This window comes from Natrix helvetica (genome assembly GCF_964273705.1).
Source record: "Natrix helvetica genome assembly, chromosome: W".
Taxonomy (NCBI): domain Eukaryota; kingdom Metazoa; phylum Chordata; class Lepidosauria; order Squamata; family Natricidae; genus Natrix; species Natrix helvetica.
In genome coordinates this window covers 83,650,996-83,672,423 of record NC_138555.1, presented here as the reverse complement: position 1 = coordinate 83,672,423, position 21,428 = coordinate 83,650,996, and the positions used below count along the sequence as shown (strand labels likewise).

The 21,428-nt window shown below is 48.0% G+C and overlaps 1 protein-coding gene across 5 annotated transcripts in view; it reads right to left on the bottom strand.

The window, feature by feature from the left end:
- Positions 1–21,428, bottom strand: part of LOC309400722 (chromosome-associated kinesin KIF4-like) — a 53,017-nt gene that overhangs the window by 22,159 nt on the left and 9,430 nt on the right. For all 5 annotated transcript variants that reach the window (XM_081969360.1, XM_081969361.1, XM_081969362.1 and 2 more), the window contains exons 8-22: positions 19,606–19,725; positions 18,932–19,107; positions 18,719–18,780; positions 16,602–16,734; positions 14,596–14,654; positions 13,090–13,195; positions 12,211–12,267; positions 11,378–11,563; positions 9,968–10,071; positions 9,727–9,871; positions 7,530–7,640; positions 5,761–5,844; positions 4,437–4,550; positions 2,353–2,508; positions 2,079–2,164 (exon numbers count right to left, since the gene is read on the bottom strand). In XM_081969360.1, coding sequence (XP_081825486.1) covers positions 2,079–2,164; positions 2,353–2,508; positions 4,437–4,550; positions 5,761–5,844; positions 7,530–7,640; positions 9,727–9,871; positions 9,968–10,071; positions 11,378–11,563; positions 12,211–12,267; positions 13,090–13,195; positions 14,596–14,654; positions 16,602–16,734; positions 18,719–18,780; positions 18,932–19,107; positions 19,606–19,725 — 1,699 coding nt within the window. The remainder of the gene's footprint in view (positions 1–2,078; positions 2,165–2,352; positions 2,509–4,436; positions 4,551–5,760; positions 5,845–7,529; positions 7,641–9,726; positions 9,872–9,967; positions 10,072–11,377; positions 11,564–12,210; positions 12,268–13,089; positions 13,196–14,595; positions 14,655–16,601; positions 16,735–18,718; positions 18,781–18,931; positions 19,108–19,605; positions 19,726–21,428) is intronic.

Here is a 21,428-nt window from a genome sequence, read left to right as displayed (position 1 = left end):
CACATGGGGGGGGGGGGGAGTGTGCGCGTGTGTGCACGCATGCACATGCGGGGGGCGCGCTTTGCATTACGGGTGCCGGCACATGCGCTCACTCTCACATTTTTGGCACCCAACAACATAAAAGTTAGCCATCGCTGCCCTAAAGCAGGTCAGACAAATGACTGTACAATCTCTTCTTGAAAAGCTCCAGTGAGGAAGCACCCGCAACTTCTGGTGGCAGGCGGTTCCACGGGTCAATTGTTCTAGGGTCAAGGCTGCTAAGCCTTGTCCTGTTTCGGGCCTAGGGAGGTGTCCAGTTGTTTATTCATAGCCTTCATTCCAGATGACGTAAAATTTTTCGTCTATTCCATATTTAGTCACCCAGGGCGGGGGGGTTGCCAAACTTTTGGCCCCTTTAAGACCTCTTATGGATTCCCAACTCCTAGAATTCCCCAGCCAGCAAGGGTTTAACCAGCATTCAGCATCCCGTATTTTGCGGAGTATAAGACGCACCAAGGTTTTGAAGAGGCAAATTAAAAAAAAAAAAAAAAAGCTCTGCAAAGCTCCCCAAAACGGCCCGTTTTTCTTCCAAAAAAAAAGAGAGGCATGAATAGCCTTTAGGAGGCTTGTAGAGTGTTTGCTTTGTTTGATTTGGATTTATATGCCGCCCTTCTCCAAAAGGACTCAATCAAAAGGACTTGATTAGTTTCCACCCATTGCTTCTTGTTCACCCCTCAGGTGCCTTGGAGAATAGTTTGACTCCCTCTTCTTTGGGGCAGCCCCTGAGATATTGGAACAATGCTATCATGTCTCCCCTAGTCCGTCCCCCCCAAAACAACCCGTTTTTCTTCCAAAAAAAGGGCACGAATAGCCTTTAGGAGGCTTGTAGAGTGGTGCTGGGGGGTTGCCCCTGCCCCCAAAACGAGCAAAAGTGGCCTCTTTTTTACGAAAACGGGCCCGTTTTTTGTAAAAAAATAAAATAAAATGCACGCATAGCCTTTAGGAGGCTTATAGAGTGCTCCTGGGTGCTGGCAAAATTGAGCAAAAAACGGCCCGTTTTTCATTCATTTCTGCCCTCCCCAGCCCCCAGGAGCTCTCCGAAAGCCTTCTAAAAGCTATGCACGGCCATTTTGAAGGGGCGGGGCTTCGGGAGGCCAAAAAACGCTGCAGTCCGTGTATAAGACGCGCCCAGATTTCCAGCCTCTTTTTTTGAGGGAAAAAAGGTGTGCGTCTTATACTCTGAAAAATACGGTCGATAGAAGAACAGGGGTGGCTGGACCATCCTTATCACATTTTTTGGGGTAACTTTCTTAACACCCTAATCACTTTTCTTAATAGACGGTGAGAATGCGGTCGACCTAATATATCTTGACTTCAGCAAAGGTTGACAAACCCCGATTTTTTTAAAAAAATATATTTTTATTATTTTTACATTTAAAACAATGCAGTTTCAACCATTGACAATTAATCTACTTAATACGCTGTCTGTCCTTCTGTCCAATCACAATATATACATTTGATCCAGTCTTGTCATCTTGTCTTATACCAATCATAAAATCTGTTCCATACCTCAAAATATTCTGATTCCCCTTTATTTTTAATTTCAAGAAGTGAGCCTATCTGCTTCTGCACAGGCCAACACTTTTCTGATTGTATCTAGCTCTGATGGTGTATTTTCTTTTTTCCAATGCTGTGCGTAGGTTATGCGCACTGCAGTCAGTATATGTATAATTAGAAAAAGTGTAATCTTTCTTAAACCCCTCCGGGGTTATGCCTAGGAGAAAAGTTTCTGGTTTAAACCTAATTTGTTCTCCCACCATTTGTTCTAACCACGATTGAATCATTTTTCCAATATTTTTAGGGATTCCACGGTTTGTTGCCAACATGTCTGTCTTATTAAATTGGAACTTTAAGGATAGGTCTGCCTTGGGCTCTAATTTAATCCTGCATGATATTTGAAACGCTGACATGATGAGAAATTTAGATTGCAAAAGAGCAGCATAAAGTGTATCTTTCTTAGACCCCTCCGGTATTATGCCTAGGAGAAAAGTTTCTGGGACAAACGCCGATTTAAGGGGCAGCTGGTCGTATTCTCTTACCGGAGTTCCATTTCGGTCTCCAAACTCTCAACCTGCTTGGTGATGGAATGGTCGATTTCCATGGATTTGTAGGAAAACGTGCGTCTCTGGGGAGGAGCGAGAGAGTAAATCAGCCGTGGAAGAACCCCAAAGGCTGAATTTAAAAGTGGGGGGAGAGGGGGGGAATTCATTGAAAAGGGAAGGGAATCGCCTCCAAGCCCATTTCCGAAGTCCTGGATTAAGAAGGAGGGAGCCCTCCTCCCCCTTCTCCTCCGGGCCCCTGGACATTGCTCACCCTGTATTTGGATGGGAGGACCTCCCCAGCCTCCTGCTTCTCTTTCAGCAGAGCGATTTCCTTGGCCAAAGTTTTGCGGTCCTCCAAAAGGTCGTTCAGGTGATGTCGAGCGGCTTCTATGCTGACGAGGACTTCGACTTCATTCACCAGCCAGTTCTGGGAGGGAGGAGAGAATCTTGGGTGTAGGGCAGGGGTAACAGAATCACAGACTTGGAAGGGACCTTGGAGGCCTTCTAGTCCAGCCCCCTGCTTAAGCAGGAAACCGTACACCACTTCAGACAAATGGTGGTCCAATCTCTTTTTAAAGACTTCCAGCGTTGGAGCATTGACAAACGTCTGGTGGCAAGCTGTTCCACTGGATAATTGTTCTGACTGTCAGGAAATTTCTCCTTAGTTCTAAGTTGCTTCTCTCCTTGATTAGTTTCCACCCATTGCTTCTTGTTCTGCCCCCAGGTGCCTTGGATAATAGCTTTACTCCCTCTTCTTTGTGGCAACCCCTGAGACATTGGAAAACTGCTATCATGTCTCCCCTAGTCCTCCTTTTCATTAAACTAGACATACACAGTTCCTGCAAATGTTCTTCCTATGCTTTAGCCTCCAGTCCTCTAATCCTCTTTGTTGCTCTTCTCTGCACTCTTTCCAGAGTCTCCACAACTTAATACAATACAATAGCAGAGTTGGAAGGGGCCTTGGAGGTCTTCTAGTCCAACCCCCTGCCTAGGCAGGAAACCCTCTACCATTTCAGACAAATGGTTTATCCAACATCTTCTTAAAGACTTCCAGTGTTGGAGAATTCACAACTTCTGGAGGCAACTTCTGTTCCACTGATTAATTGTTCTAACTGTCAGGAAGTTTCTCCTCAATTCTAAGTTGCTTCTCTCCTTGATTAGTTTCCACCCATTGCTTCTTGTTCTACCCTCAGGTGCCTTGGAGAATAGCTTGACTCCCTCTTCTTTGGGGCAACCCCTGAGATATTGGAAGACTGCTATCATGTCTCCCCTGGTCCTTCTTTTCATTCAACTAGACATACCCAGTTCCTGCAACCGTTCTTCCTATGTTTTAGTCTCCAGTCCCCTAATCATCTTTGTTGCTCTTCTCTGCACTCTTTCTAGAGTCTCCGCATCTTTTCTACATCGTGGCGACCAAAACTGAATGCAGGATTCCATGTGTGGCCTTACCAAGGCATTATAAAGTGGTATTGACATTCACGTGTCAAACTCGATTTCATTCAGGGCCACATCAGGGTTGTGTTTGACCTCGGAGGGCTGGTGTGTGTGCGTGTATCTGGCCGTGGCCAAGGATGGCGTTTAACATACGCTCAAGGTGCATTTTCCCCCCTTTCTTTCTTCACACAGTTCTACGCTATGACCATTTTCCTATCCCTTCTACCAGATATTACAGGCAGACATTTTTTTTTACTTATTCTTTATACTCCACTCAACTTTTTATTTCTAAATTAACACCCCATTGTTTAAGAGTAAATTGCTTTTCCAGGTCGAAAAGCTATTTATGCTATTGTATTTTCATTAGTCAGCCAATAATAAAAATACAAATGTATAACATGATCATGTACGTCCTAACAGCGGAGGTAAATTTCCAGGATAGTAAATAGAAACGGGGGTCAATCATAGATTGTTGATGGTAGATTTAAATGGTATGTCAAATCTGGCATTCCACTGTTGTACTAACATAGGAGGTTGCTTGTTTCCTATGCAGATCAGGCACTTATTTGAAGCCGCATAATTGTAATCCAATCCTCCTGCAGCACAATAAGGACTCCTGAGCCCGTTTTTGGCAGAACAGAGCGCTGCAGGAATCAGCAGAGGCCGAAAACGGGCCGCGGGGGGGTGCTTTGCCCAGCAGAGTCACCGCGGCCCGGTCCTTTTGATATTTCCAGGCTGGACTGTGGGCCTTGAGTTCAACACTGCTGCTGTACGGAGTCGATGGGAGTCTCTCCCGCTTGCCCAGGGTGACCCTTCCCCATCATCCACTGCCTGTGCAGGGACCCTCCCATGAAGCCTGCTTCCCCGGGAATCCCGAAAGGATCTAAGGAGCGGAAGAAGGGGCCATTCCCGGAGCCTCACCTTCACCCGAGAGGCGGCGGCTTCGAATCCCCGATTGTGAACGTCCTTCCGTTTGGCGGCTGCCTGCTGTTGCTTGTGGAGGGCTTCCTTCAAGCGCCTGTTAGCCGCCGCGGCCTGGCAGGGTGAGAAAGTAGGTGAGAATTTTGGAAGAAGGGAGATTGGAGCATTCACGGGCCAGTCCTCGACTTTACAAACGTTCGTTTAGTGACCCGAAGGTGCTTTTTTTTAAAAAAAAAGGCAAGAGAGAGTCAGAGGACGGGGAATCTCCACAGACGTTTATTTCGTGAGCTTTTTTGGGTGTGCTAAATTTATATTTGCCGACAAAGAAATGAAGGGAGACTCGTATAGATCTATTTCAAGCGATTTAAGAGCTATTCGAAGTTATTCTGGATGAGAGGACTTGGAAACTCACCAAGGAGAGAAGCGATCTAGAAATAGAGAGTCATTTCCTGACAGTGAGGACAATTAACCAGTGGAACAGCTTGCCACCAGAAGTTGTGGGTGATCCAACCCTGGAGGCTTTTAAGAAATTAGACAGCCACTTCTCTGAAATTGGTTAAGATCTCCTGCTTGAGCAGGGGGTTGGACTAGAAGACCTCCAAGGTCCCTTCCATCTCTATTCTAATTGATTATCTGTAATGCCAAGAGTCGGACAGATTGTCTTCCATTTATGACCGAATGAAGCCTGCCGATTATGATCGCGAAGCAGGCCGCCCACTCGACCAAACCAATTTTGTGACCCTTTTTGCGGCAGTTGGGAAGCGAGCGTTGCAGTCGTTAAGTGAACACCGCAGTCATTAAGCAAACATTTTTTATATTTTTTTTGCTATGGGATGCTTTGGCCCGAAAACAAAAATATAGGTAGTCCTCGATGTATGACCACCACGGGGCCCTACATTTTTGTTGCTAAGGGAGACATTCGTTAAGGGAATTCAGTCCCGTTTTTACAGCCTTTCTTTGCGAAGTGACTCCCTGCGTTTGTTAAGCGAGTCAGCCGTTAAGTGAATCTGACTTGGCGGGTCGGGAGGTCGTCAAATGGGATCACGTGACCCCGGCAAACTGCGACCGTTATAAATACGAGTCGGTTGCCGAGGGTCCGAATTTGGATCACGTGGCCATGGGGATGGTACGACGGTCGTTAAGTGTTATAAACTTTCCTAAGTCACTTTTTTCACTTCCATCGGTCAGTAAACGAACGGTTGCAAATCGAGGACTCCCAGGATTAGTGCGATTACTTTAAAGGGAATCCCAGGGATTCTAAAAGAGGAAAGGAGAGAGAGAGAGAGAGAGAGAGAGAGAGAGAAAGTGTTTGTGACCCCCTCACTTCTTCTGTCTTCCGTCGGAGGACCGTGGCCTGTTTCTGGAAGTCCTGCTCCAGCTTAACCAGCTCGTACTGCCGCTTGCGATCCTGAGGAACGAGACAAGAATAGAAAAGTTTTAGGCTGCCCAGACAGAAAAGAGGACAACAAAGCGGTTGGGTCATTGCAAAGCTTCTCTTGGTTTGGACAGCTGAGATGGGGGCAGATTCGGAGAGTGAGGAGGTTGAGGGGGAACCTGGGCCAGTCCTGGAGTCTGGGGAAGGCTCTAATGAGGGCTCTGTGTCGGAGGCAGAGCGGGGGCCAGGGCCGTCTGACAGTTATCAGCTGCCTTCGGAGTCAGACATCATTGAGGCAGAAGAACAGCTGGAGCCTGTTCCCAGTGTGCGCATGTGCAGAGCTGCCAGACGAAGGGAGCAGCTAAAGAACAGGGGTCGACTTGGGAGTAAGGCCACAGGTGGACGATGAACGGCCCCTCCCAGAGGAAATAAAAGAGGGAGCGCCAGGGGAGTGGAGTTTGCAGGAGACAATCAGTTCGCTTCATTGGTTCGGAGACTCCTTTGTAGATGTCGGCCCGGCATCTCTCCAAGCCAGAGAAGGTCAGTGACCGTAAATCCTCCCTTGAAAGACTTTGCTGGGTGTGAAGGAGCAGAATTCAGAGTCAATTAATAAAAGGGGCTTTTGTTGGGACCAGGAGTTGGCTTCCTGCTTGGGAAGCCTTGGTGGCTTCCTGCCCTTGGGAAGCCTCGGTCAGAACACATCCTAACCTAGAGATACCCAGGAAAGCTAGAAGATAACTCCCAGAATTCCCTACCTTTTCGGCTATTATGGGAACGGTGGTCTTGACCTATATGTGGAGGGCATCTAGCGTAACCTACTGTGGGAAGCCAATGTGTTCTATTATTTACATAGGATGGGGGCAAGTGGGCCAGGTGCTATGGTCTAACACAGGGGCCGGCAACCTTAAACACTCAAAGAGCCACAAAGCTCCTAACCGGAAGCCATTCAATTCTGGAGCTGACCGGAAGTCTGCTTCCCCCATCAGAGTCTCCTCCTTGCCCTTGTCCTAACTGAAAGTCTTACCCATTGTGGAGACGATGGGCAACAGGGAGCCACAGCAGAGGAATGAAAGAGCCGCATGTGGCTCCAGAGCCATGGGCTGCTGATCCCTGGTCTAAGACAGTCAACCTCTGGCCATTTTAAGATGGGTGGACTTCAATTCCTAGAATTCCCCAGCAGGTCATCCATGCCTGTTTTCTTTTTTCCCTTCTATCCCGCCGAGATTGCAGCAGAGGAAGGGATTATAAGAGAGTAAACAGGCCACAATGGGCCTACCTATCAAAAGAAGGGATTAGTGGCAAGGAATTCTGGGAGCTGAAGTCCACCCATCTTCAATCCCAAGGATTTAAGCCCTGTGGTGGCGCAGCGGTTAGAATGCAGGACTGCAGGTTAATTATGTTTGACGGCCAGCAGTTTGGCAGTTCGAGTCTCGCCAGATCAAGGCCGACAAAGCTTGCCATCCTTCCGAGGTCGGTAAAAGGAGGACCCAGATTGTTTGGGGGGGAGGCTGACTCTGTAAACTGCTTAGAGAGGGCTGTAAAAGCACCGTGAAACGGTATCTAAGTCTAAATGCTATTGCTATTAAGGTGGCTAAGGTTGACCAACAGCGATCTAGGAGGACTGAGGTCCACGTTTCAAAGAAAGGAGACGGTCACTCTCCGTGCTGGGACAGCTGATGGTCAGGAGGTGTGCGAGAATGACTAAGCGCCCGGCTCACCTTGGCCTTCAGCTGGATGACCTCCTTGTCCTTCTGCTGCTTCCACTGTCGGAATTTCTCCGCATCTTCCTTCATCTCCCGAATCAGTTGAACACGCTGGGCTTTCATGGCCTGGAAGTCCAACAGGAAGGAGCAACGCGGGGTCTTTATTATTATTATTTTTAAAGAAAGAGAGCCCGTGGGAAGGGTTTGCAGAAGAGTTCTAGTTCACATTGAGGGAATCGCTCTTAGAGGGGAGCGACGGTGGAAGTGGTTATTCAGCCCGGTCCGCCCAAAACCGGTAGTGGAAATCGCGGCTCCTATTTAGGCATGTTTTCAAGCCGCGCGCGCGAGGGCATGCACGCGCACATTTGCGAACGGGTAGGGAGTGAACACCACCCCTGGGCGACAAGGAAACGCGAGGCATTTTGTCGGTAAAAATAAACGCCTCACATTTTTAGCAACGGCCTAAGGGAATGGAGAGATTACATCACTAGCCGTCTTTCACCTGCGATAATTAATGGAGGGGGCTTCCACATTTCAGGGGGTCACAGACCCTCAAATATGTGTACTATATGCATCTACGCATTTGCTTTCTTTCATATGCCAAGGTACATTCAGCTGGCTGACTTTGGGCCAATCACCAGGAGACGGCGAGTTCTAGTCCTGTTTTAGGAATGAAAGCGAGCTCGGAAAACTTTGAGCCAATCACTAGGAGATGGTGAATTCAAGTCCTGCCTTAGGCATGAAAGCCATCTGGGTGACTTTGGGCCAATCATCAGGAGACTGGGAGTTCTAGTCCTGCTTTAGGCATGAAAGCCATCTGGGTGACTTTGGATTAATCACCAGGAGACTGGGAGTTCTAGTCCTGCCTTAGGCATGAAAACCATCTGGGTGACTTTGGATTAATCACCAGGAGACTGGGAGTTCTAGTCCTGCCTTAGGCATGAAAACCATCTGGGTGACTTTGGATTAATCACCAGGAGACTGGGAGATCTAGTCCTGCCTTAGGCATGAAAGCCATCTGGGTGACTTTGGATTAATCACCAGGAGACTGGGAGTTCTAGTCCTGCCTTAGGCATGAAAGCCATCTGGGTGACTTTGGATTAATCACCAGGAGACTGGGAGTTCTAGTCCTGCTTTAGGCATGAAAGCCATCTGGGTGACTTTGGATTAATCACCAGGAGACTGGGAGTTCTAGTCCTGCCTTAGGCATGAAAACCATCTGGGTGACTTTGGATTAATCACCAGGAGACTGGGAGTTCTAGTCCTGCCTTAGGCATGAAAGCCATCTGGGTGACTTTGGATTAATCACCAGGAGACTGGGAGTTCTAGTCCTGCCTTAGGCATGAAAGCCATCTGGGTGACTTTGGATTAATCACCAGGAGACTGGGAGTTCTAGTCCTGCTTTAGGCATGAAAGCCATCTGGGTGACTTTGGATTAATCACCAGAAGACTGGGAGTTCTAGTCCTGCCTTAGGCATGAAAACCATCTGGGTGACTTTGGATTAATCACCAGGAGACTGGGAGATCTAGTCCTGCCTTAGGCATGAAAGCCATCTGGATGACTTTGGATTAATCACCAGGAGACTGGGAGTTCTAGTCCTGCTTTAGGCATGAAAGCCATCTGGGTGACTTTGGATTAAATACCAGGAGACTGGGAGTTCTAGTCCTGCCTTAGGCATGAAAACCATCTGGGTGACTTTGGATTAATCACCAGGAGACTGGGAGATCTAGTCCTGCCTTAGGCATGAAAGCCATCTGGGTGACTTTGGATTAAATACCAGGAGACTGGGAGTTCTAGTCCTGCTTTAGGCATGAAAGCCATCTGGGTGACTTTGGATTAAATACCAGGAGACTGGGAGTTCTAGTCCTGCCTTAGGCATGAAAACCATCTGGGTGACTTTGGATTAATCACCAGGAGACTGGGAGTTCTAGTCTTGCCTTAGGCATGAAAGCCATCTGGGTGACTTTGGATTAATCACCAGGAGACTGGGAGTTCTAGTCTTGCCTTAGGCATGAAAGCCATCTGGGTGACTTTGGGCCAATCATCGGGAGACGGTGACTTCTAGTCCTGCCTTAAGGCATCACCAAGCTGGCTGACTTGGGGCCAGTCTCTCTCTCTCTCTCTCTCTCTCTCTCTGCGTAACCCACCTCACAGGGTTGTTGTGGGGAAAATGAGAGGCAACCAAGACAGAAACCAACAAATATTGCTTACCCGGATCTCTTGGTGGAGCTTGGAGACGGTCTGCTCGCTGGATTCCTTCATTTTCAGCAGCTTGGATTGTTCCTTCAGCTTCTTCTTTAGCTCAGTCATCTCCCCTTCCAGCTCCTGCAGACGTTTCCGGCGACGCTCGCTCAGCCTGAGAAAGAGATCGGAGCCAGATCTTCTGAGTCCAGCAACCCCATTCGGAGACTCTTCCCTAAGGGGGTAAAGCCCAGGCACCCGTGTTTCTTACTTGGCTTGGGTGACGTCTTTCTTGGTCATGTGAAGGGCGAGGACCAAGTCTTCCTTCTCCTTCTGCAGCTTGGCCACCTCCCCTTCCAGGTTCTGGATGTTTATCTTGTTGAAGGAAAGAAAGAAAAAAAAAAAAGGCAACTTGGCATCTTGGGGGGTAGGTGTTTCAAGTCAAATTGCCCAGATGCCACAAAGGGTCAACGTCCTCTAGCCAACCGGCCTTGCTCAACTCTTTCAATTTCTCCTTTTGAAGTCAAACTAGCTGAAGACTTCTTAGAAGTAACCAAGTCCTTGGTTTGCAACCATTCTGTTGTGGTCTGTCGGCCGCCAACCCCTCCATCAGCCAAATCAGAGAGAGAGGGAGAGGGAGAGAGAGAGAGAGAGAGAGAGAGGGAGAGAGAGAGAGAGAGAGAGAGAGAGAGAGAGAGAGAGAGAGAGAGAGTGGGACAGAGAGACAAAGACAGTGACAGACAAAGACAGACATAGAGAAAGAGAGAGAAAGAGACACACAAACACACACACACAGAGACAAAGACAGAGAGACAAAGACAGAGTGACAAAGAGAGAGAGAGTGACAAAGACAGACAGACAGAGAGAGAGGGAGGGGGGAGAGAGAGAGAGAGAGAGAAAGAGAGGGAGGGGAGGGAGAGAGACAGAGAGAGAGAGAGAGAGATGGAGTGTGGGCCATCCATCACCCCTCAGATGGAAAGTCAACAGCCCCCAGGTTTGGAGGTGACTGATGAGGAAGAACAACTGGGTCCAGTGCCTGATGTGTGGATGCACAGGAGGCAGAGGAGAGGAGAACAATGGAAATCTATGGGCCGGTCCTCAGGACAGAAGATCCACCGCTGCTAGCGAAGCCCCACCCTAGCTCTGGGGATAAAAGACAGGGGGCGGAGATGAATAGGTGTGGAAGACAACTATTTATCTTCCTGCTGGACAGACTTGATAGCCTGCGATGAGAGGGAAACTTTTTGGCCAGCGCTCCTAATAAAGGAACCATTGATTGAACTTCAGAGGGTCTGTGGCATTTGGGGAGCTGGGTCAGAACACTTGCAAGAGGTTTCCTGTGGGTCTTATAAGTGATGTTTTGAAGGGACTTTTGTTCTTGGGAGAAATGGGAGCACACGACCAAGACAGGTACACGAAAGGAATTGACTTCTGCTTTTTGGTTTAGCACTTAAGACTTATACACCGCTTCATGGTGCTTTACGGCCCTCTCTAAGCGGTTTACAGAGTCAGCCTCTTGCCCTCCAACAATCTGGGTCCTCCTTTGACCGACCTCAGAAGAAAGGACGGAAGGATGAGTCAACCTTGTGCCCGGTGAGATCTGAACTGCCAAGCTACTGGCAGCCGGCGATCAGCAGAAGTAGCCCGTAGTGCTGCGTTCTAACCACGGTGGCAAGCTTACTTGGGACTGGCACTGGATGGGTTCCAGCTGGCGGTTGCTCTGGCAAAGTTTCCGAGCCAGGGCCTCCTTCAGAGCGAGGGCTTGGTTAAGTTCCAGCAGCTCCTTGGACATCTGAGCTTGTTGGAGGGCATACTGAGCCGCGTAGTCGTCTGAAGACTGGGGGGCTTCCAGGTCTCCCGAAGACGCCTGGAGAAGAGAGAAGACGAAGGAGACGACGCTGAAGAAGTTTTTACATCGTCACGCGGCGTTGCTCAATGCGGACAGCAGCACTTATACGCCACTTCCCAGGGCTTGGCCACTTTTAAGGTGGGCGGGTGGGCTTCAATTCCCAGAATTCTTCAAACTACAGCATGAACAGAATAGAATTCAGAAGAAATAGAAATAGAATAGAATAACAGGGCTTAGAAGGGACCTTGGAGGTCCTCTATAGTCCAGCCCCCTGCTTAGGCAGGAAACCCTACATCACTTTAGACAAATGGTTATCCAACATCTTCTTTAAAACTTCCCGTGTTGGAGCATTCACAACTTCTGGAGGCAAGTTGTTCCACTGATTGCCATATTTTTCGGTGTATAAGATGCACCCCCCCCCCAAAAAAAGTGGGTGGAAATGTCTGTGCGTCTTATTCAGCAAATGTTGGGGGAGCCAAGCCCACCCACCGTCCTCCACCCACCCAGCAATTGGCCTCCTTCCAGCAAAATGCCTGGTCAGCTTCAGCAGCCTGATTTAGCATGAGCAGCTGATTGGCGGTTGGATCTGCCTCCTGGAATGCCACTTATCAGCTGTTCCAGGCTGCTGTGGGGCTGATTGTAAGTTGAGAACTCCCTGTACTTACAGAATTGGAAGGCTGTTCTGTTACGTCCATGTCAGCTATAGCAGGAGGATTTTCTTTCTGCGGAAAACACATAAAATAATACAATTTTAGGAGGGAAGGAGAGAGAGAGGGATGGGGTCCTTAAGATCCAAAACTTTCTTAAGCAGATCCCAAAGAAAGTAAAGAGATAAGAGAAGGAAAATTTCCTTCTTAGCAAAAAAATTATACAATAACAGGGTTTGGTTTAAATGGTTGTTACCAGAAGGCATGTTGATTTTTTGGGAGAGCAGTAGAATCAGAATGAATACAGTTGCGGAAGCAGAGGCTTTTATGAAAAAACATACTGCTCTCTTAGGTGACGAGGGGGATGATGTCACACAAGAAACAAAGCAGGGAGGGGCTGAGGCTATGCCAGTGGAGGGGGGGGGGGGAGGATGCGACAACAAGAAGACTCGATCACAAAAGTGAATTGAAACACTAATCTAAATGTTGTTACAATGTATTTTCAAGGAAGGGACAAAAGTAAAATGATTGAAACATATTGATGATTTTGTGTAAACTTAAAACTGCTGATATCTATGCAAAAGTGTATAGTTTTTTATTTCTCCTTTTTTGTAAAAGTTGCAAGACCCGGGGGAGCTTCTCTCTCCCCCCCCCCCCCGCACGAGCTGTCAAAATGTTCCATAACCTCTTAACCCCTTTTCCCTTGTAAATCTTTTAAAATCAATAAAAAAAAAATTGACAACAAAAAAGATCCAAAACTAGCAAATGGGGCTCTGAAAACAAAACAAAGTTACTTTGAAGGTCGGGCCTCTCTACCACACCATTCCTTTGGGAAACTGAGGCTGCCGACCGCTGGGTTCCCTTAAAGAGACCTGTGTTTTTCCGAATAAGCCTCACCGGCAGCTGAGCGATCGTTTGTTGTAACTGGACAAATAGTCCCAGGTGATCTTTCAGTTCTTCGTCCTCCACCGATGTCAGCAGCTTCGGCAGGTCTAGTTGTAACCTGAAATTTCAAGATGAAATAGAAATATAGAATCCTAGGGCTGGAAGGGACCTCAGGGGTCTTCTAGTCCAACCCCCTGCTCAAGGCAGGAGACCCAATACCATTTCTGATAGATGGCTGTTCACTCTCTTCTTAGAAACCCTCCAATGTTGGAGCATCTAATCAGCTCCACTGATTAATTGGATGGGAGGACTGTGGGAAATTGGGAGGGGGGATTGTACGGAGTTGGGTGACATGCAGCCATAACAATGTTCTTTTTAGAAAGCCAAGGTCATCTTTGTCTCTGTACCTGGCTGGAACAGGATGGGTGGACTGTGGGAAATTGGGAGGGGGGATTGTACGGAGTTGGGTGACATGCAGCCATAACAACGTTCTTTTTAGAAAGCCAAGGTCATCTTTGTCTCTGTACCTGGCTGGAACAGGATGGGTGGACTGTGGGAAATTGGGAGGGGGGATTGTACGGAGTTGGGTGACATGCAGCCATAACAACGTTCTTTTTAGAAAGCCAAGGTCATCTTTGTCTCTGCACCTGGCTGGAACAGGATGGGTGGACTGTGGGAAATTGGGAGGGGGGATTGTACGGAGTTGGGTGACATGCAGCCATAACAACGTTCTTTTTAGAAAGCCAAGGTCATCTTTGTCTCTGCACCTGGCTGGAACAGGATGGGTGGACTGTGGGAAATTGGGAGGGGGGATTGTACGGAGTTGGGTGACATGCAGCCATAACAACGTTCTTTTTAGAAAGCCAAGGTCATCTTTGTCTCTGCACCTGGCCGGAACTGGATGGGTGGACTCTGCCTTTGTGGCAGTGGGAGATTGGACCATGTGATGGACTTGTGGATGTGGGGCAGGATCTTGAACTTTCAACTGAGTGGGGAAAACCGGGAAGCTTTCAGATTTGGGGTCTTCTAGTCCAACCCCCAAGTTCTAATCGAGCTACTTGAAGTTGCTCCCGTAAAATGGAATATTTGGTTGGCTGGTAGCTGGCGACCCCCAGCTTCCCGCTGAACTTCGCCACCCCCCCCCCCAATTTTCATTTGTGCCCAGGGATCTTAAGCGAATCGCTGCGGTTGCTGGGCGAATTTTGCGGTCGTTAAGTGAACCCAGCTTCCCCCGTGGACTACGCTTGTGGGAAAGGTCGCAAATGGAGATCAGTAGGCGGCAACCATCATAAATACAAAATCTCAAATTTGGATCAGGTGACCGCGAGGGACGCTGCGACACTCCGTCGTAAAGGGAAGGCCAATCATTAAGTTTCTTTTTTTCCAACGCCGCCATAGCTTCGAATGGTCGCCAAACAAGGCCAACCCCGTATCCAGCTCCCTTTCCATATTTCTGATGCAGCGGTAGAGCCCACGCAGCAAACAGTCGCTAAGCAGGCGCGCGAAGGAGCTACTTACGCCGTGTGCTCTCGGAGCTCTTCCATCTTTAGGGTGAACCTCTCGTTCTGCTGTTCCGTCTGCGGAAATTGGAAAAAGGCTTATTATTATTAGGGGAGATTCCATAGCGCAAGTTAAGCCTTGTACGGGAAGTCTCAACTTACGACCATAATCGAGGCCAACATTTATGGTGCCAAATGAGAAACTTGTGAAGTGGGTTTTGCCACAATTTAACGCGTTTCTTTGCTCCGTTTGTTAAATTAGTCACACGGTTGTTAAGCGAATACAGCTCCTCTCTCTCCCCCCCCCCGCTTAGCTTTGTCCGAAGGTCGCAAAAGGGGATCACGTTTGCGGCCATCTTAAGTATGAACCCGCTGTGAGCATTTGAACGTAAAACATATGACCCTGGGGATGCTGCGATGATCATAAGTGTAAAAAATGATCTTAAGGCACTTTTTCCGACCACCGTTTTTAATTTCGAATGGTCACTAGATTAGATTGAGTGGGAAGGGACCTTATAGGTCATCTAATCCAACCCCTCGTCCAAAGCAGGAGACCCTACACCATTTCTGACCCATGGCAGTCCATTCTCTTCTTGAAAGCCTCCAGGGAGGAAGCTCCCGCAACTTCTGAACGCAACTTCTGTTCCATGGGTGGATTGTTCTCACTGTCAGGAAATTCCTCCTTATTTCCAGGTTGAATCTCTCTCCTTGGTCAGTTTCCATCCATCATTCCTTGTCTGGCCTTTGGACGCTTTGGAGAATAGCTTGACCCACCCTCCCCTCTGGGGCAGCCTCTCAAATATTGGAAGACTGTCCTCATGTCTGCCCTGGTCCTTCTCTTTACTAGACTAGCCAGGCCCAGTTCCTGCAACCGTTCATCGTATGTTTGAGCCTCCAGTCCCTGAATCATCCTGGTTGCTCTTCTCTGCGCTCTTTCCAGAATCTCAACATCCTTTTTTATAGTGTGGTGACTGGATGCCGGATTCTAGCTGTGCTCTTACTAAGGCTTTATAGTGGTATTAGTTGATCTTGATTCTATCCCTCTGTTGATGCAGCCTAGAACTGTGTTGGCTTTTTTGGCTGCCGCTGCACACGGCTGGCTCCTATTTAGCTGGTTGTCCACTAAGACTCCAAGATCCCTCTCCCAATGACCGCCATTAAGCCAGGTTTCACCCAGTTTATAGGTGTCCTTTGGGGGTTTTCTTGCCTAAGTGTTGGACTTGACTTTTCTCTACATTGAATTTCACTTTGTCAGCTAGGGTCCAGGGTTCAAGTCTACCAAGATCCATCTGGATCTTGAGCCTATCTTCTTGGGTGTTAGATATTCCAGCCAGCTTAGTATCATCTGCAAATTTGCTAAATTTCCCTTCTATTCCCTCATCGGAGTCGTTTATGAAGATGCTGAAGAGTCCGGGGCCTAAGACAGAACCTTGTAGTATCCCACTGCTTACTTCCCTCCATGTAGACTTAGACCCATTAAAGACTTACTCATTGAGTATGGTTTGTCAGCCAGTTGCGAATCCATCTGGTGGTGACGCTATCTATCTCATTTTTTTTCTAGCTTACTAAGAAGTAGGTTGTGGTCTACTTTGTCAAATGCCTTGCTGAAGTCTAAGTAGTTATACAATAATACAATACAATAGCAGAGTTGGAAGGGACCTTGGAGGTCTTCTAGTCCAACCCCCTGCTTAGGCAGGAAACCCTATACTGTTCCAGACAAATGGCTATCCAACATCTTCTTAAAGACTTCCAGTGTTGGGGCATTCACAACTTCTGGAGGCAACTTCTGTTCCACTGATGAATTGTTCTCACTGTCAGGAAGTTTTTGCAACATAATATAAAGTATATTATACGCACAGCATTTCGGAAGGGAAGGCTTAACACCTGCTACATTTTTTTTTCCCCACCAAAGGAGAATGTGAATTCTTCTTTTTTGAAGGGGGAAAGGGGTGGACGGATCCTTTAGCAAGAAATTTCTGCCCCAGGGAGGGACGAACAGCACTTCTGGTAACTGTAGGGCCTTACCACGATCACCCTCTCCAACAACTGAGCAATCTGACCGGCCGCTTCGCTCAAGCCACGGCTGAGTTTTTCATTTTCCTCCAGGAGCGAGTGATTTTTCTCCATCAGGGCTGGGAGGTTTTCAACAGGTTCGCCTCTATCGAGGGAAAAGAAGGGAAGCATTGAGACCCATCCCAATGTGCCTCTTATATTGTCAGGCCTCTCCAAATTGGGTCACTTTTAAGAAACTGGTGGACTTTTTGACTCCCAGAATTCTTTCCCCACATGGTGTGACGGGGCTGGGGGGATTCTGGGAGCCGGAAATCCAACAAGTTTCAAAAGTGTCCAGATTTTAGATACCAAAATCGGGTAGCTAATGAAATGGAAAAGAACGGCAATGTCTTTCGGTTTCTTCCCAGGTGCGATTCAAGCGCTACGTGGCAGGAGGTCTGGCTACCTGAAGGCTCACCTTTCCTAAGGACATCTACCTGTCCCAGCAGGTCAGATAGAGTTGAACGTGCTTCTAGTCCCTTCTCCCCCAAACACTGCCATCTGATGGGGGTCTAGGAAGTGGACTGGGGTAGCCCCTTTTCCTTATGAAACACCTGAAGTTTGGCACACCTCCAGCAACGGTAATATTCAGGCGGTTCGGGCTTGCCCCCTGCCCAGGCTCTATGCCGTCCTATTTAGCAATAGCAATAGCCCTTAGACTTATATAATGCTTCATAGTGCTTGACAGCGCTCTCTAAGCGGTTTACAGAGTCAGCCTCTTGCCCCCCACCAATCTGGGCTGTCCTTTTACCGACCTCGGAAGGAAGGACGGAAGGCGGAGTCAACCTTGAGCCTGGTGAGATTTGAATTGCCATCTCTGCAGTCAGCAGAAGTAGCCTGCAGGACAGCACTCTAACCACTGCGCTGCGTTTTCTAAGCCGCACGCTTGCGAGCAAAGTGCCCCCGCGGAAGGCCACGCACGTTCACAAAGCGAGTAGGGGCGTGGTGAGCCGGTGGTAAACTTATGTGAAACCCACCTGTGACCTCCACCCTTTTAACCTTCCAGAAGTTTTAAAAGACCTGCCTGTTAACAGTCAATTGGACGATGGCATGTTAGCCACCAGGGTGTGGTGGTTTTAATCCCCAAGGTGCTTTTTTTTAAGAGGCAACTGGACTTTCTGGTTTGTTTTTTGAGCCATCTACATCCCAATTAAACAGCCCTCTCTCAACAGAGGGGGAAGGATATGACATCACCTATCTCCAGGCTCCAACAGGGTCCTTTCAGCAGTTCCAAGAAGCCTCCATACCCATTTGCACCCACTCAGGTGACCCCCGAGGACACAAATCAAACTTCCAAGTGGACTCTCTCAAAGGATGCAAATGTCCAGCTGCCTGCAAGGAATATAAAAGCCTTCCATTCCCCCACCCTCCAGTCAAGAGTTGAAGCAGCTTCTTGGAGGAGAAAGGAAAACACCTTCAAAAGAAAAACCAGGAAGCCTCTTGAAAGAAGCACCTTGGGGATAAATAACCATGACCTGGATGACTTGAGAATCTCCACAGATACTGTGGCTGTAATGTTTTAGGTTTCAACAATTGCATAGCTTTTAGAATGACTTTTTAAATGTTTTTCTAATGTTGGATGGTGAGTCCCCAGTTAAGTTGAAAGATGGGAACCTGTTTTAATAATGTTTTAAATAATGTAAAATGAAGAAAAGATGGGACAGTTTCCTAAAAGTCACCCGTAAGTCCCGTTTAGGCTGACGGCTTCCTTATTTATGTTACGTTCTGAGAGTGGGAACAGTTACTTATTTTGGAGAGATAAAAGACTCTACAAAAATTTAATTCCTCCCCTCAACCATAAATCAAATACTTCCGAAGCCCTGTGCAATCAAGATCTAGAGGATATTTATAGGTCTTTCTTGGTGATCTCTGAGCTTTTTACTTTTCTTGCAGACGTTTCATGACCCAACTAGGTAACATCATCAGCGCTAAAACCATTTTTTTGTTTTGTTTTATTACGTCTACAAGAAAACAACCCAGCTCGGAGAGCACCGAGGATCCCACAATCAAGTTTTAAGACGAGAAAAAGAAGAGTGGGGATTTCCTTGGGGGGGCCAGAGAAAAATCTGAGCGACCCCCTCATTCCTTACCGAAGAGACACCGGCAGAGTTCCCCCATGGGCTTGAAGCAGTAACACTTGCAATTCTTGGACCTGAAAACCAGAACAGAGGCAAAGGGCCTGGATTTTAGAATATTACCAGACTTTATCAAAATGTAAGGTTAAGGAGCTTGTCCCAGTCAACGAGGAGACTTCTCAGAGTCTTTTAACGCCCACCGCGCGTGCCAGGCTGTCTCCATCTCACCTGCAGCCTCAACTGGGTGATCTCGGCCGCTTGAGGGTCAATATTCACAATCGGCTTGTTCTTTATTTTTCGAGCCCGATCTGCATAGCGAAGGGTGTTCAATGTCTCTTCGAGGTTGGAGTCGGCCGGGCTCACGCAGGCAATCATCAGGGTGTGGCTGTTGCCCCCCAAGGAATCTGAAACGGAAGCAGGCGTGGAAAAAAACAGCCTCGGCTGAGTTATAGAGACGAGGAGCAGCGAGAAACCTGGTGGTCTCCTCTCCCTATTCAGAGCGGCTGGGCCTCAACTCCATTGGATTAGAGAAGAGGTACTGGTACTAAGTTTGGGAGCAGCGAAAGCAAGGCAAGATCTGATTCAAAACGTACAAAGGTTCCACATTGAGAGTCACCCCAAATTAACATCCAGGACGACGTTATGGGAAATCTGCTCTGCAGGTATTTCTCGCATCTGCCATCTCAGGACGGTTGGCCTTGACGGAGTATAAACAACTCCTCTCCGCAGCGCCGTAATTCATGAGCGCAAACTTCCCTCCCAGTTCTCATGGGGCTACTACACACCAGCTCGCTTCCCCATCCCAAATACCCATGCCCCCACATCCCTGTTTCTAGGGCAGCCAAGAGCAAGCACGCCACAGAAACCCATGCTGGAGATCCGGCTGACGCCATCGTTCTCACCTTGCAGAAGTCTGGTTAACTTCGAGTCGCGATAAGGGACAAAGCTGCCTTTCTTGGATTCGTCCCCCAGAGCGCTGATGACGTTTCCCAGGCAAAGCAGCCCTTTGTTGATGTTAATTCCTGCGAGAGACAGTTACGGAAGCAAACGGATCATCTTGACGCCATCTTTCTGCATCCCTGAACCACAGGGATGTAGGATCAACCCTCGTTGTGCAAAATACAGGCAGCCCTTGAATTACGATTGCAACTGAGCCTGGAAGAGGCGATGGTTGCAACGTGAGTCACTATGTAACCGGACCCGTTTTTTTTTTAAGTTTTTCAAACGGTCATTAAGCGAGTCGTTAAGCGAACCCATGGTTCACTACGGGTGTTTATAACTAGAACTGGAAGCGAACATCAATTTCAGGCAAAATTGTGGTCATATGATTGTGGGAGGTTGCAAATAGACTTTGAAAAGCTCTCAAGTGTGTTCACAGTTCATGCAACTGTGTGGGTGTCGTAACTTCGAAACGGGTTCCCTCAACTGATGACAACTGAGCCCAAAATTTCCATCGCTAAGCAAGGCAGCTGTTCAACAAGCTTTGCCCCAATTTGCCACCTTTCTTGCCGTGGCCGTTAAACAGATCGCTGCCATTGTTAAGTGAGCCACCTGGTCGGGAAGAGAATCTGGCTTCCCTGCGGATTTTGCTTGTCTGAAGGTTGTAAAAACGGACCCCCGCGTTCCTGGGATACTGCAACCGTCATAAATGCGAACCACTTGGCAAGAGCCCGAATTTTGATCCCGTAACCATGGGAACGCTGGGACGATTGTCGGTGTTAAAACGGTCATAAGTCACTTTTTTTAGTGCTGGTCGTAACTTTCAACGTTCACTAAAGGAACGGCTGTAAGTCAAGGGCTACCTATAGTAAGTAGATCTCGGGAGGTCGGTTGTAACTTCACGTGGTCACTAAGAAATCAGTCGTAAGGACTATCTGTAAACCAGCTAGTTTAGCTACTGGTATTTCCTTTTTAGTAACGTAAAGGAAAAATTAAGGGCCATTTCTCGGGGTTTCCAACAGCTAGCAGTTCCATTCCACCAAAGAAGTTGGCCTTGATTTGGTAGTCCCAAAGGTGCTTTTTTTTCAAGAGGCAACTGGATTTCCTGGTTTTTCTTTGAAGACATTTCACTTCTCACCCAAGAAGTGGTCCCATGCTACACCTCTTTTAGGTGGCCTGCACTGGTTGCCGGTTGTCTTCCGGGTGCGATTCAAGGTACTAATTATGACCTTTAAAGCGCTCCATGGCTTAGGCCCAGGGTACCTGCGAGACCACCTACTGCCACCAATAGCCTCCCACCGTCCAGTACGATCCCACAGAGTTGGCCTCCTCAGGGTGCCGTCGGCCAGACAGTGTCTGCTGGTGACCCCCAGGGGAAGAGCCTTCTCTGTGGGAGCGCCTTCCCTCTGGAATGAGCTGCCCCCGGAGTTCCGCATAATCCCTGACCTCCGGTCCTTCCGACGCGCCCTAAAAAGTTGGCTTTTCCAGCAAGCCGGCCTGGCCTGTTAATTTTATTTAATTTTTAAAATGTGAGCGTTATATAAATTGGGTTTGTTTTTTGGACTGTTTCTAATTTCCTTTTAACTTTTGTATTATCTGTTTTTTAATGCTGTACGCCGCCCTGAGTCCTTGGGAGAAGGGCGGCATATAAATCTAATAAATCCAATCCAATCCAAGCTTCTTTAGCTCTGAATGGATGGAGGGGAATGGAAGGATTTGACTTTCTAAAAGGATGCAAGTGACCAGCTGTCTGCAGGGAGTATAAATCCTTCCCTTCCCCACCTCC